This window comes from Tachyglossus aculeatus, chromosome 23 (assembly GCF_015852505.1).
Source record: "Tachyglossus aculeatus isolate mTacAcu1 chromosome 23, mTacAcu1.pri, whole genome shotgun sequence".
Lineage (NCBI taxonomy): Eukaryota > Metazoa > Chordata > Mammalia > Monotremata > Tachyglossidae > Tachyglossus > Tachyglossus aculeatus.
In genome coordinates, this window is record NC_052088.1 from 9253116 (window position 1) to 9266774 (window position 13659).

Consider the following 13659-nt stretch of genomic DNA (forward strand, 5'->3'; position numbering starts at 1 on the left):
CAAAATAAGCCCTGGCTGCTCTACGAATAAGGGACGCAGCGTGGCCTAGGAGTCAGAGGACTTGAGTTCAAATCCCAGCTCTGCCACTCGTCTGCTGAGTCACCTGGGGCAAGTTGCTTCACTCCTCTGGGCCTCAGTTACCTCATCTGTAAACGGGGGATTAAGAATGAGAGCCCCATGTGGGACAGAGACTGTGTTCCACCTAGAAGGGAGGGAGAACAGATGTTGAAACCGGGGCAAGGAGATGTGAAGTGACTTGTCCAAGGTCACAGAGCAGGCGGGTGGCAGAGCCGGAATTAGAACCCAGGTCCTCTAACTCCCAGGCCTGTGGTCCTTTCATTAGGCCACACCACTTCCCTGATGCGAAATGCTTAGGGCTGTTCGTGGAGGCTGAACCCTCAAACTGTGTGTCCCTTGGGGGACGGGGGCTGCGTCCATTCTGATTAACTTGTATCTACCCCAGTGCTTAGAACAGCGCTTGCTACATAGTAAGTGCTTTGCCTTGTCTCATGCTGTTGAGTCGTCTTCGACCCATAACGACTCATTCATTCATTCATTCAATCGTATTTATTGAGCGCTTACTGTGTGCAGAGCACTGTACTAAGCACTTGGGAAGTACAAGTTGGCAGCGTATAGATATGGTCCCTACCCAACAGCGGGCTCACAGTCTAGAAGGGGGAGACAGACAACAAGACAGAACATATTAACAAAATAAAATGAATAAAATACAGATGAAAAAATAAAATAGAGTAATAAATACGTACAAACATATCTACATCTATACAGGTGCTGTGGGGAGAGGAAGGAGGTAGGGCAGGGGGGATGGGGAGGAGGAGAGGAAAAAGGGGGCTCAGTCTGGGAAGGAGGAGGTGAGCTCTCAGTAGGGCCTTGAAGGGAGGAAGAGAGCTAGCTTGGCGGATATTGGGAGGGAGGGCATTCCGGGCCAGGGGGAGGACGTGGGCCGGGGGTCGACGGCGGGACAGGCGAGAACGAGGCCCGGTGAGGAGATTAGCGGCAGAGGAGCGGAGGGTGAGGGCTGGGCTGGAGAAGGAGAGAAGGGAGGTGAGGTAGGAGGGGGAGAGGGGATGGACAGCCTTGAAGCTGAGGGGGAGGAGTTTTCGACTCCACGGATACATCTCTCCCAGAACGCCCCACCTCCATCCGCAATCATTCTGGGAGTGGATCCAGAGAGTTTTCTTGGTCAAAATACGAAAGCGGTTTACCTCCTTCCAGAGGTAAAGTAAGCCTCCGCCCGCGACTCTCACCCGTGCCGCTGCTGCCCAGCACAGATGAGTTTTGATTTGTAACAGATGGCCTTCCCCTCGCTACCTCACTGCCCAAGCTGGGAATGGAATGGGTCTGCCTCTGCTTGACTCAACCTATTAGTGACAATGAATTTGTCCAATGAGTCACACAGGCTCGGGGCCTAAGGGAAAGCAATACAAACCCAAATAGAGTTCTTCGAGCCCCACGTTCAGCAGCCTTCTGAGCTGTTCAAAACTGGACCCGAGAGCCGACGGGGGAAACCCCCAGTGACGATGTTGAACTCGGGAAAAATCTCCCGGGTCCCGCTCCGACAGAAACGCGTCCTCGGCCGATACTCACCGATTTCCCTTTGGGAACGTTCCCTTCACAGGCCTGTTTGGAAAGATCCTGGCGGCCTATCAAGAGGCACACGGCTTCCGGCCAATCCGAAGCCGGATGCTCCCGACAGTGATAGATGGCGTCTCTGATGGGAAGGGCGACTCCAAAGGGCAGGGACTCCAAGTCCCGCAGGGTGAAGCCTGAGAGTCAATGGGAGACGAGCTTTCACTCAAAGATCGACCCGAAAAAACCACAGTTACCCACAAGCCCCTCGGGGAGGGAGATGGAAATCTGGGAACCATTTCGGGGCCTACTTTTGTTCAATTTCTTCACCTTCCACGGGTCTCTGGGAGCTATGGTTCAAGGCAAATACTGTGTTGGTCAAGATGGGGATGGTTGAAGCGAAATCCCCTGCGAGGTGGAGGTCAGACGGGCTTGGGGGGAGTTTGACTAAGGTTCAGGAGCCTGGATTGGATCGCCGCCACTGCAGTGACCGAGGAAGTTGTGGACTTCGGGGGGACAAGGCTTGGGAGGAGGTGAGAGAGGAGGAATAGCTATACTTTTTACTCACTGAGTACCCTGTGGCTGTCTTAGACTGTCTTAGACTGTGAGCCCACTGTTGGGTAGGGACCGTCTCTATATGTTGCCAATTTGTACTTCCCAAGCGCTTAGTACAGTGCTCTGCACACAGTAAGCGCTCAATACGATTGATTGATTGCAAGACATGCACGCTAGCATCAAGGATTTCTGAGTCAAGAATCCCAGCAGTCTAGCGATGCTCCCGAGGTTCCCTGTAGGGTACGTTCGCGTTTTCAGGTCCTTTCCTCAAATCCCCAGTCTGCTTAGCGGAAAGAGCCTGGGCCTGGAGTCATAAGGACCTGGGTTCTAACCCCGGCTCCGCTGTGTGACCTCAGGCAAGTCACTTCCCTTCTCTGGGCCTCAGTTATCTCATCTGTAAAACGGGGATTGAGAGCGTGAGCCCCCGACGCGGAACAGGGACGGTATCCGACCCGATTAACCTGAACCGAGCCCAAAGCTTAGAACAGTGCTTGGAACATAGTTAAGTGTCTAACAAGTACCATAAAGACTATTATTATTATTCCACTCTCCTCAACAGAAAGTGCTTCCTGCTCTGCTTCGTGTCTCTTCTCTTCAACGCCTTTGCTGCCCTTCTTCTCCCCACTCCCTCACACAAAAAAATAGGACCCCGACTGCCATTCCTTAACCATCATCATCATCAATCGTATTTATTGAGCGCTTACTGTGTGCAGAGCACTGTACTAAGCACTTGGGAAGTACCAATTGGCAACATATAGAGACAGTCCCTACCCAACAGTGGGCTTACAGTCTAAAAGGGGGAGGCAAAACCAAACTTACTAACAAAATAAAATAAATAGAATAGATATGTACAAGTAAAATAAATAAATAAATAGAGTAATAAATATGTACAAGCATATATACATATATACAGGTGCTGTGGGGAAGGGAAGGAGGTAAGATGGGGGGATGGAGAGGGGGACGAGGGGGAGAGGAAGAAAGGGGCTCAGTCTGGGAAGGCCTCCTGGAGGAGGTGAGCTCTGTCTCCGGGGAAATCGAGACCCTTCGGGATGGGAAGGGGGAGCCCACTGAGGGCAGACGGATTCCTTCCCCTCAGCAGCAGCCCCGGAAGCACCGTCACTGACCCCGTGCGGGCCATAATGGCTTTTCGGTCAACTCCGCGGGGTCAGGGACCCCACGTTCGGGGCTTAGAGACCCAGGGGAGGGTGGGAGAAGGGCTTCCACTGACTCCCAAGGCTAGGCCAACTTTCCAGGATTCCCAGAGACGAGCGGGAGTGGAGCAGCAATGCCCTGACACTCCAGTTCCCGGCCCTAAACCGAAAGCGGGAGACTGAGGCTAATCCCAATTCCTGGGTGATATCCCAGGAGAACTACGGGAGACCTCCGTTTCCTCACTGTCCTCACGCTGCCAGCAGGGAAGGAGAGGGGGCTAAGAAAGGCATGTTCTGGGGTGGAAAGGAAGGTTTTCCCTTTTCCTCACAGCGTTGCTTCGGAGTATAACGTTCCCTTACCGACATCAGTCATCCAAAGCACTAACTTTTCGGCGAGGCTAGTAATTGATGCGCTGTGCCTGAAACTAAACCTGGAAAAAGACCAGAACACAGGAAAAGGTTTTAGAAATAGACCAGTTTAACAGCTCCAACACAATCCCATCAGAATTGCCTGGGGAAGCAGTGTGGCCTCGCGGGAAGAGCGCGGGAGTTAGGGAACCTGGATTCCAATCCCAGCTCTCTGCACACGGTAAGCGCTCAATAAATACGACTGCATGAATGCCGGGCAACCTGGGGCGAGTGGCTTCATTTCTCTGGGCCTCAGTTTTCTCATCTGTAAAACAGGAACTCAATACCTGCTTTCCCTCCTACTTACACCGTGAGCCCCATATGGGACGGGGACTGTGTCCAGTCGATCAGTCGTATTTACTGAGGGCTTAGTGTGAGCAGAGCACTGTACTAAGCTCTCGAGAGCGTACAACATAATATGTAGAGGGGTTTCCTGCCCACCTGAGTATACAGTACTTGGCACGTAGTTAAGTGCTTAATACTTCTATTATTACTGTTGTTATTGCTATTATTTTTACCTGTTGTCATCCTGTTCTGTTTGTTGCTTTTTCGGCACTGGAAGAGAATACGAAATGACATTTTTACGTTTATCCTTACAGCAATCATTCCATCAATCACTGGTATTTACTGAGCACTTATTGTGTGCAGAGCACTGTACTAAGCGCTTGGAAAAGTACACTGCCCAGGTTTCTAGACCCACTCCCTACCCACAAGGAGCTTACGGTCTAAAGGGAGAGTACAATACACCCGAGTTGGCAGATAGGTTCCCTGCCTACGAGGAGCTTACAGTCTAGAGGGGACAGTACAGTTCACCAGAGATGGTGACCCGTTCCCGGCCCGCAAGGAGCTTAAAGTTTAGAGGGAAGAAAAGAAAAAAATGAGGGGGGGGGGGGGGGAGGAGGGAAGATGGGGGTGTCCAAATTTGGCCGCGCAGAGATGACTTGGAAACAACTGGTTCACCCTAGAAGCTGGCTGCTTCCGCTCAATGTGTAACTCTCATCCCCAGCTGAGCCCATGCCAAGTACCGTTGGCCCCGTGAGCCCGGGACAGGGATGGGGTTGCTCTACTCCAGCCTCAAACACCTATCCCAGTGGCTCTGGTTCCGGAAATTCGGACGGGGATTCGAACAGCCTGAGTCGTGGGAGCGGCCTGAAGCGTCAATCCCGCCGCAGATAGCTTCCGGGGTCCTTCGCTTTTAATTATCAAGAGACGGCTGGCCCTTGCCTGCGGAAACGCTAAGGATTCGAAGGAATAGGAAGCAATTACCTGGCGTTATCCTGGATAAGTACTGCGATGCTTCGTTGGAAACAGCTCTCTCGTCACCAAGAATGTACAGGGCAATACTCTGCATAAGTGAAGACACGGATGACTGCATGTTCAATACCAACAAGCTCATTTTACATTGATTTTGAAAGTCTTAGCAGGTAATCAGTGCACGGTCTGTTAAATTTCAAACTCTGGCTCTTGGCTAAGACTCAAGTACAAAAGAAGCAGCAAATAGAAGCAGTGTGGTCAAGGGCACAGACCCCGGGCCCGGGAATCGGAAGGACCTGGGTTCTGATCCCGGCTCCGCCCCTTGTCTGCTGGGTGACCTCAGGCAAGTCGCTTCACTTCTCTGGGCCCCAGTTCCCCCATCTGTAAAACGGGGATTAAGACTGTGAGCCCCATGTGGGACAGGGACTGCGTCCAACCTGACAACCTTGTATCTACCCCGTAGCTTAGTGCTGTGTTTGATGCAGAGTAAGCGCTCAACAAATATCACTTAAACCAAATTCATGAGAGGGAGCGGTTCTTCTCTCAATACATACCAGGACTACAAGCTTGCTTCTTTCACAGACTTCGGGTAAGTAAGGGTAAGACGACGCCCCTTCACCTTTCAAACAGGAACTCAGCCACTGATAGATACTTGGAGGCTCGGGAGTCAAAAATGCAGGGTAGTGCATCAGACCTGTTTGGGCTGCAAAGAAAGTCCGGCTTAAAACAACGCGCGACCGCATCGCCGGTCGGTTGCACACAGTAAGCGCTCAATAAATACGATTGATTGATTGATTGATTACTTCGCTCTTGGACAAAAAGGCGCAGAGAGAATTTGGCCCGGCCCTGTCACAATAAGCAAAGTTCTCCAGGCTTTCCCGCACCGCCCTCCGGGCCTGTTGACCAGAAACTGTTGGCTGTTCCAGAAGAGAGGTAAATGAAATGGGCTAGAGGCAGCACCAAGTTGAGAAGCAGCATAGCAGTGGTCCCCGAGTCTCAGGCATGGGCTTGCCTCGGCTGGTGGCCAAACAGAATCCAATGGACTGGACTTGTCTATGCCCTAGGCTGGGCTGCCCTAAAGGCCAGGATGCCTGTTCACATCCAACTAGCCCACTTTGGGTCCCTCAAAATCTGGGTGGGTTTGATGTCCCTGGACCTTTCCCGGCCCCTGAATCGGGCCAGATTTGGTTGGGAGTGATGGGGAAGGGCCAGGGAGCTGGGGGAGAGGGCCATCCGGCAGCCCGGGTGGGCGAGGTTGCCTCCTCTGAAAGGTAATAACAACAACAACGATAATAACTATGGCATTTGTTAAATACTATGTGCCACGCACTAAGCGCTGGGGTAGATACAAGGTAATCAGGTTGTCTTCAGCCCCATTTTGCAGATGAGGTAACTGAGACGCAGAGGAAGTGATGTGCTTGCCCAAGGTCACACGGCAGACAAGTGGCGGGGCCGGGATTAGAAGCCACTCCCAGGGCCCCGCTCTTGCCACTAAGCCATACTGCTTCTCTAGGTAGCGCCTACTGGAAACACGGCCCAGGAGCCTATTTGGCTGGCCCGACCCTGGACGGTCATTCAGTCGGTGGTGTTTATTGAGTGCCTACTGAGGACAGGGCACTGTACTAAGAGCTTGGGAGGAGCAGCGTGGCCTAGTGGGAGCCCGAGGGCCTGGGTTCTAAATCCGGCTCTGCTGGCTGCCTGCCAGGTGACCTTGGGCAAGTCAGCTCATTTCTCTGGGCCTCAGTCTTCTCATCTGTAAAAGGGGAATGTTTAATACCCGGTCTCCCTCCTCCACAAACCCTGAGCCCCATGTGGAACAAGGACTTTTCATTCATTTATTCAATCGTATTTATTGAGCGCTTACTGTGTGCACAGCACTGTACTAAGCACTTGGGAAGCACAAGTTGGCAACATATAAGGACTTATAAGCTCCTATCTACCTCACAGTTTAGAACAGTGCTTGACACGTAATCATCAATCAATCGTATTTATTGAGCGCTTACTGTGTGCACAGCACTGTACTAAGCGATTGGGAAGTACAAGTCGGCAACATCTAGAGACAGTCCCTACCCAACAGTGGGCTCACAGTCTAGAAGGGGGAGACAGACAACAAAACAAAACATATTAACGACATAAAATAAGCCCTTATATATATTACTATTACTTCTAATAATAATAATACAACAACAGAATCGGTAGACATAATCCCTGCCCTCAAAGAGTTTACAATCCCATGGGCGAGGCAGACTCTAAAACCAGTAACAAGTAGGAGGAAGCAACAGAGCATAAAGCTGTACACCACATGCAAAAGGGGGAGGGGGAAAGACAGTGAGTATAGTGGAAAGAGCCCGGGCTTGGGAGTCGGAGGTCATGGGTTCTAATCCCACTCCGCCACTTGTCAGCTGTGTGACTTTGGGCAAGTCACTTGTCTTCTCTGTGCCTCAGTTACCTCATACGTAAAATGGGGATTAAGACAGTAAGCCCTGTGTGGGGCAACCTGATTACCTTGTATCCCCCCCAGCGCTTAGAACACTGCTTGGCACATAGTAAGCGCTTAACAAATGCCATTATCATCATCATTATTATTATTACTAAGTGCTTGGGTGATGTGAAAGGACTGAACTGGCAGAAGGGAGAAATAGGGAAGTCAAAAGATGAATCAGGAAAGTCCTCCTGCAAAGGAGATGTGAATTCAGAACAGTATAATATTGGGGCATTTGTTAGGTGCTTATAATGTGCTAAGAACTGTACTAAGTGCTGGGGTAGATACAAGACAATCAGGTTGGACACAGCCCCAGCACTTAGAACAGTGCTTGGCACATAGTAAGCACTTAACCAGTACCATCATCATCATCATTATTATTATTATTATTATAACGTGGCTCAGTGGAAAGAGCCCGGGCTTGGGAGTCAGAGGTCACGGGTTCTAATCCCAGCTCCGCCACTTGTCAGCTGGGTGACTTTGGGCAAGTCACTTTCCTTCTCTGTGCCTCAGTTCCCTCATCTGTAGAATGAGGATTAAGACTGCAAGCCACATGTGGGACAACCTGATTACCTTATATCCACCCCAGCACTTAGAACAGTGCTTGGCACATAGTAAGCGCTCAACAAGTACCATCATCATTATCATTATTATTATTACTAAGTGCTTGGGTGACATGGAAGGACTGAACTGGCCGAAGGGAGAAATAGGGTGGGAAGTCAAAAGATGAGTCAAGCAGGTCCTCCTGCAAAGGACATGTGAATTCGGAACAGCATAATATTGGGGCATTTGTTAGGTGCTTATTATGGGCTAATAATAATAATAATAATAATAATGGTATTTGTAAAGCACTTACTATGTGCAAAGCACTATTCTAAGCACCGGGGGGATACAAGGTGATCAGGTTGCCCCATGTGGGGCTCACAATCTTCATCCCCATTTTCCAAATGAGGTAACTGAGGCCCAGAGAAGTGAAGTGACTTTCCCAAAGTCACACAGCCGATAAGCGGCTAAGAACTGTACTAAGTGCTAGGGTAGATACAAGACAATCAGGTTGGGCACAGCCCCTGTCCCTCCTGGGGCTTACAGTCTAAGTAGGAGGGAGAACAGGTATTTAATCTCCATTTCACAGAGGAGGAAACTGATGCAGAGCAAAGTTAAGTGGCAGGCCCGGCATCTCCTAACAGCCAAGTAGCAAAGCCGGGATTAGAACCCAGGAGCTCTGACTCACAGACTTTCCACTTTCCGTTTCCACTACGCCACGTTGCCTTGATGCTGAGGAGAGCGGTGGGGAGGGGTTTCCAGGTAGACACGAAGGCATCGACATAAAATTGGCACCAAGAGATGAGAGCAAGGCAGAATGGGCACGTTGGCATTAGAGGAACCAAGTGTGAGAGGAATGAGGAAAACAAGGGGCAGGGAGCTGATTGTCTGAGTGCCTTAAAGCCAGTGGCCATGAAGTTCCGCTTCATGTGGAGAGGACTGAGAAACCCCTGGAGCCTTTTGAAGAGGAGGAGGAGGAGAAAAAAAAGGAGGATGAAGGGGATGTATATAAAACAGTGTTTTAGAAGAATGATCCGGGCAGCCGAGTGAAGGATGAAATGAAGAAGGGAGGCTGGAGGCAGGGAGGTTGGAGTCGAGATGGGATTCAAGCCCTTAGACCAGTAACGTGGCAGTTTGGAAGGTACGGAAGAGGCAGAGGCTGGAGGTTTTGCAAAGGAGGAACTGATGGGATTCAGCGACAGACTGAACCCGGGGGTTGAAAGAGACGAGAGTCGAGGAAAACGCCCAAGATGCAGGTTGGAGAGCCAGGGATGACTGTGGTGGTGTCCACAGTGATAGGAAAGTTAGGTGAAGGACGGGATTTGGGAAGGAATCAATCAATCGTATTTATTGAGCGCTTACTGTGTGCAGAGCACTGTACCAAGCGCTTGGGAAGTACAAGTTGGCAACATAAGGGAAGGCAAAGGAGTTCAGGTTTGGACATGGAGAGCTCGGGGTGCCAGACGGACATCCATGCAGAGGTACCCTGGAGCCCGGTAGAGATGTGAGATTGAAGAGAGGAAAGAAGTCGGGGATATACACTGGTGTCAGCTGATTTAGAAAGACAGAGCCCGAGGCTAGTGGGAGATAAAGTCATCATCTTTGTTGCCATTTTTTTTTTTAGTCATATTTGTTAAGCACCTACTATGTGCCTGGCACTGTTCTAAGTGCTGGGGGAGATACCAGCTGATCAGGATGGACACAGTCCCTGTCCCAAATGGGGCTCACTCTCTTAATCCCCATTTTAAGATAACTGAGGCCCAGAGAAGTGAAGTCACTTGCCAAAGGTCACAGAGCAGACAGGTGGAGGAGCTGGGATTAAAACCCAAATGTTCTGCTCTTACCCAAATGTTTCTGTTTTATAATTGACAATGATGATGGTACTTGTTCAGTGCTTACTAGGTGCCAAGCACCGTTTTAAGCACTGGGGTAGATACAAGGTCTTCAGGTCATCCCACGTGAGGCTCACAGTCTTAATCCCCATTTTACAGATGAGGTAACTGAGGCACAGAGACACAGACCAATAAACTGAGTTCGATATTACTCTCTCTTCTCCCGTCCATCGGCCGAATTCAGCCAGGGTGGAAGTTGAACTTAAAACAACGTTGGGCTTGGCAGTCAAATGGAACACAATGGAGCCCGACAGCTTTTCAGGTTGCCCTTAGTAAAATCATCGGAAGGCAACGTCCGTGGGCACGGTGGACTGAAAGTCTATTTACAGTCCCGAAGGCGGGTACCCAAAAAGGCATTCATTTCTGACTTGGCACAACTGAAGAGATGCGGGGAGGGTGACTCGACTTACCTTGGTCAATCAAGCACGTTTGCCGGGAGGTTTTCACAAGTGCTGGGTAGTCTCGATAGTAATAATCGATGTACGGCTCCAATTTTAAATCCCTAAAGCAATTGTAGAGACAGGGAGTTGAACAAAATAATGAAAATCCATCAATAGTAAGGGCAATATTTACATTCTTCTTCATTTATCATTGATCAGAAGACTGGAATGGGAGAGTGAAGCAGCATGGCTCAGTGGAAAGAGCCCAGGCTTTGGAGTCAGAGGTCATGGGTTCCAATCCCGGCTCCGCCACTTGTCAGCTGTGTGACTTTGGGCAAGTCACTTAAATTCTCTGGGCCTCAGTTACCTCATCTGCAAAATGGGGATTAAGGCTGCGAGCCCCACATGGGACAACCTGACCACCTTGTAACCACCCCAGCGCTTAGAACAGTGCTTTGCACATAGTAAGCGCTTAATAAATGCCATCATTATTATTCGGCACTTAGAACAGTGCTTTGCACATATTAAGCGCTTAATAAATGCCATCATTAATAAATACCACTGAATGAATGAATGAACAATCAGGATGGACACAGTCCCTGTCCCACATGGGGCTCACAGCATTAATCCTCATTTTACAGATGAGATCACTGAGGCCCAGAGAAGTGACTTGCCCACGGTCACCCAGCTTACAAATGGCAGAGCTGGGAGAATACCCAAATCTGCATCTCCAGGCCCGATCTCTCTCCCTCTGTGCAGTCTCACATCTTCTCTTGCCTTCGAGACATCTCTACTTGGATGTCCTCCTGTCACCTTGAGCTTAACACGTCCAAAACAGAGCTCCCTAACTTCCCACCCAAACCCTGTCCTTCCCGCGACTTTCCCATCGCTGGAGAAGGCAGCACTGCCCTTCCTGATTCCCAAACCCGGGCTCTACCCATTAGCCGTGCTGCTTCTCAAGTGGATTGTGATCTCTCAGGCGTTCAGTCCAGGCCTCTGCCCCGGGGGACTCTTAATAAATGCCACCGGTGGGTGGTTGGCGGGACATGCCATACATCAGACATCAAAGAGGTCATGGGTTCAAATCCCGGCTCTGCCAACTGTCAGCTGTGTGACTTTGGGCAAGTCACTTCACTTCTCTGGGCCTCGGTTCCCTCATCTATAAAATGGGGATTAAGATTGTGAGCCCCCCCGGGAGACAGCCTGATCACCTTGTAACCTCCCCAGCGCTTAGAACAGTGCTTTGCACATAGTAAGCGCTTAATAAATGCCATTATTATTATTATTATAAATATTCAGTGTGGGCTTCTCCCGCTTTCTTTTCCAGTGGTATTTGTTATGCGTCAGGCACTGTTCTAAAATAATCAGGTTGGACACAGTCTATGTCCCACGTGGGGCCCCTGGTCTTAATCCCCCTTTCCCGGATGAGTCAACTGAGGCATACAGAGAAGCAGCGTGGCTCAGTGGAAAGAGCCCGGGCTCTGGAGTCAGAGGTCACGGGTTCAAATCCCGGCTCCGCCAGCTGTCAGCTGGGTGACTTTGGGCAAGCCACTTCACTTCTCTGGGCCTCAGTGACCTCATCTGGAAAATGGGGTTTAAGGCTGTGAGCCGCCGTGGGACAACTCGATGACCTTGTAACCTCCCCAGCGCTTCGAACAGTGCTTTGCACATAGTAAGCGCTTAGTAAATGCCATTATTATCATACAGAAGTTACCCACCCACAGTACACGAGGATTCGAACCCAGGTCCTCCAACTGTCAGGCCTGTGATCTTCCCACGAGGCCCCGCTGTTTCCCTGCTCCCCGCCACTCACTCGAGAGGATGATTCCCATTCCAGAGCAGGGTCAAAGTACCTGGCTAACTGAACGAGGACGACGACAAGAGACTGGCTTCCGTCGCCCATCAGACTGTTCAGTTTAAGCTCCTCGTAGACGAGGTGAAGCACGAAGAAAATGGCAGGGATGTGAGTGAAGAGAAGCGTGGACGCGTCCAGGCTCAGGTTGGGGGAACAGGTCTCTTTTAAAAGCGAAGTCTCCAAAGGGTCCAGGCGCAAAGTTCTAGCCAGGAGATGAGACTCGACGCTCCGGTGGTAGTCTGAATTTAGCAGATATTCCCAGTCCTGAATGAAAAGGGAGGAAAATGTGGTTTTGTTTATTCGGAAAATAACAATCATCGTCCTTGTTAGGCTCTTGCTATGTGCCGCGCACTGTTCTAAGCGCTGGGTAGGTAATAATGGCATTTGTTAAGCGCTTACTATGTGCAGAGCACTGTTCTAAGCGCTGGGGAGGTTACAAGGTGATCAGGTTGTCCCACGGGGGGCTCACGGTCTTCATCCCCATTTCCCAGTTGAGGGAACTGAGGCCCAGAGAAGGGAAGTGACTTGCCCAAAGTCACACAGCTGACAGTTGGCGGAGCCGGGATTTGAACCCGTGACCTCTGACTCCAAAGCCCAGGCCCTTTCCATTGAGCCATGCTGCTTCACAGCCACGCTGCTTCTAATAGTAATAACAGTTATAATAATATAGCAATAGTAACATAATAATAGTAATATAGTAATAGTAATAATAGTAAACGCAGTAATAATACGCTCACTATGTTCCAGACACTGTATTCATTCATTCATTCATTCAATTGTATTTATTGGGCTCTGCCACTTGTCAGCTGTGTGACTTTGGGCAAGTCACTTCACTCCTCTGGGCCTCAGTTTCCTCATCTGGAAAATGGGGATGAAGACTGTGAGCCCCCCGTGGGACAACCTGATCACCTTGTATCCCCCCAGCACTTAGAACACTGCCTTGCACATAGTAAGCGCTTAGTAAATGCCATTATTATTATATTACGACATGCTGCTTCTCAAGAATGAAAATACCACCTGGTTTTTGGTTTAGTTTCCAAAGTGCACTAACGTCAGTCATCTCATTTCACCCTCATTCATTCATTCACTCGCATTTATTGAGCGCTTACTGTTTGCAGAGCACTGGACTAAGCGCTTGGAAAGTGCAATCTGGTAACAGAGGCAATCCCTACCCAACAACGGGCTCACAGTCTAGGAGGGAAGGGAAGGGATATCCTCACGATATCCCCGTGAAGTAGGAGAGAGGGCAATAAGGTGAAATGGGCAGAGCCTGGGAATCAAAAGGACCTGGATTCTAATCCCAGCTCTGCCACTCGTCTGCTGTGTGACCTTGGACAAATCACTTAACTTTCCTGGGCCTCAGTTACCTCAGCTGAAAATCGGGATTAAGCCCCCATGTGGGACATGGACTATGTCCAACCTTATCATCTTGTACTTCATTCAGCTGTATTTATTGAGCACTTGATGAAAATCGGGATTAAGCCCCCATGTGGGACATGGACTATGTCCAACCTTATTATCTTGTACTTCATTCAGCTGTATTTATTGAGCA

The 13659-nt window shown here is 49.9% G+C and overlaps 1 protein-coding gene across 1 annotated transcript in view; it reads right to left on the bottom strand.

The window, feature by feature from the left end:
* ANAPC1 (anaphase promoting complex subunit 1) overlaps positions 1-13659 on the bottom strand; it is a 116832-nt gene that overhangs the window by 63774 nt on the left and 39399 nt on the right. The window contains exons 19-25 of the mRNA XM_038765774.1: positions 12106-12371; positions 10283-10374; positions 5510-5658; positions 4968-5046; positions 4220-4256; positions 3654-3724; positions 1606-1784 (exon numbers count right to left, since the gene is read on the bottom strand). Coding sequence (XP_038621702.1) covers positions 1606-1784; positions 3654-3724; positions 4220-4256; positions 4968-5046; positions 5510-5658; positions 10283-10374; positions 12106-12371 — 873 coding nt within the window. The remainder of the gene's footprint in view (positions 1-1605; positions 1785-3653; positions 3725-4219; positions 4257-4967; positions 5047-5509; positions 5659-10282; positions 10375-12105; positions 12372-13659) is intronic.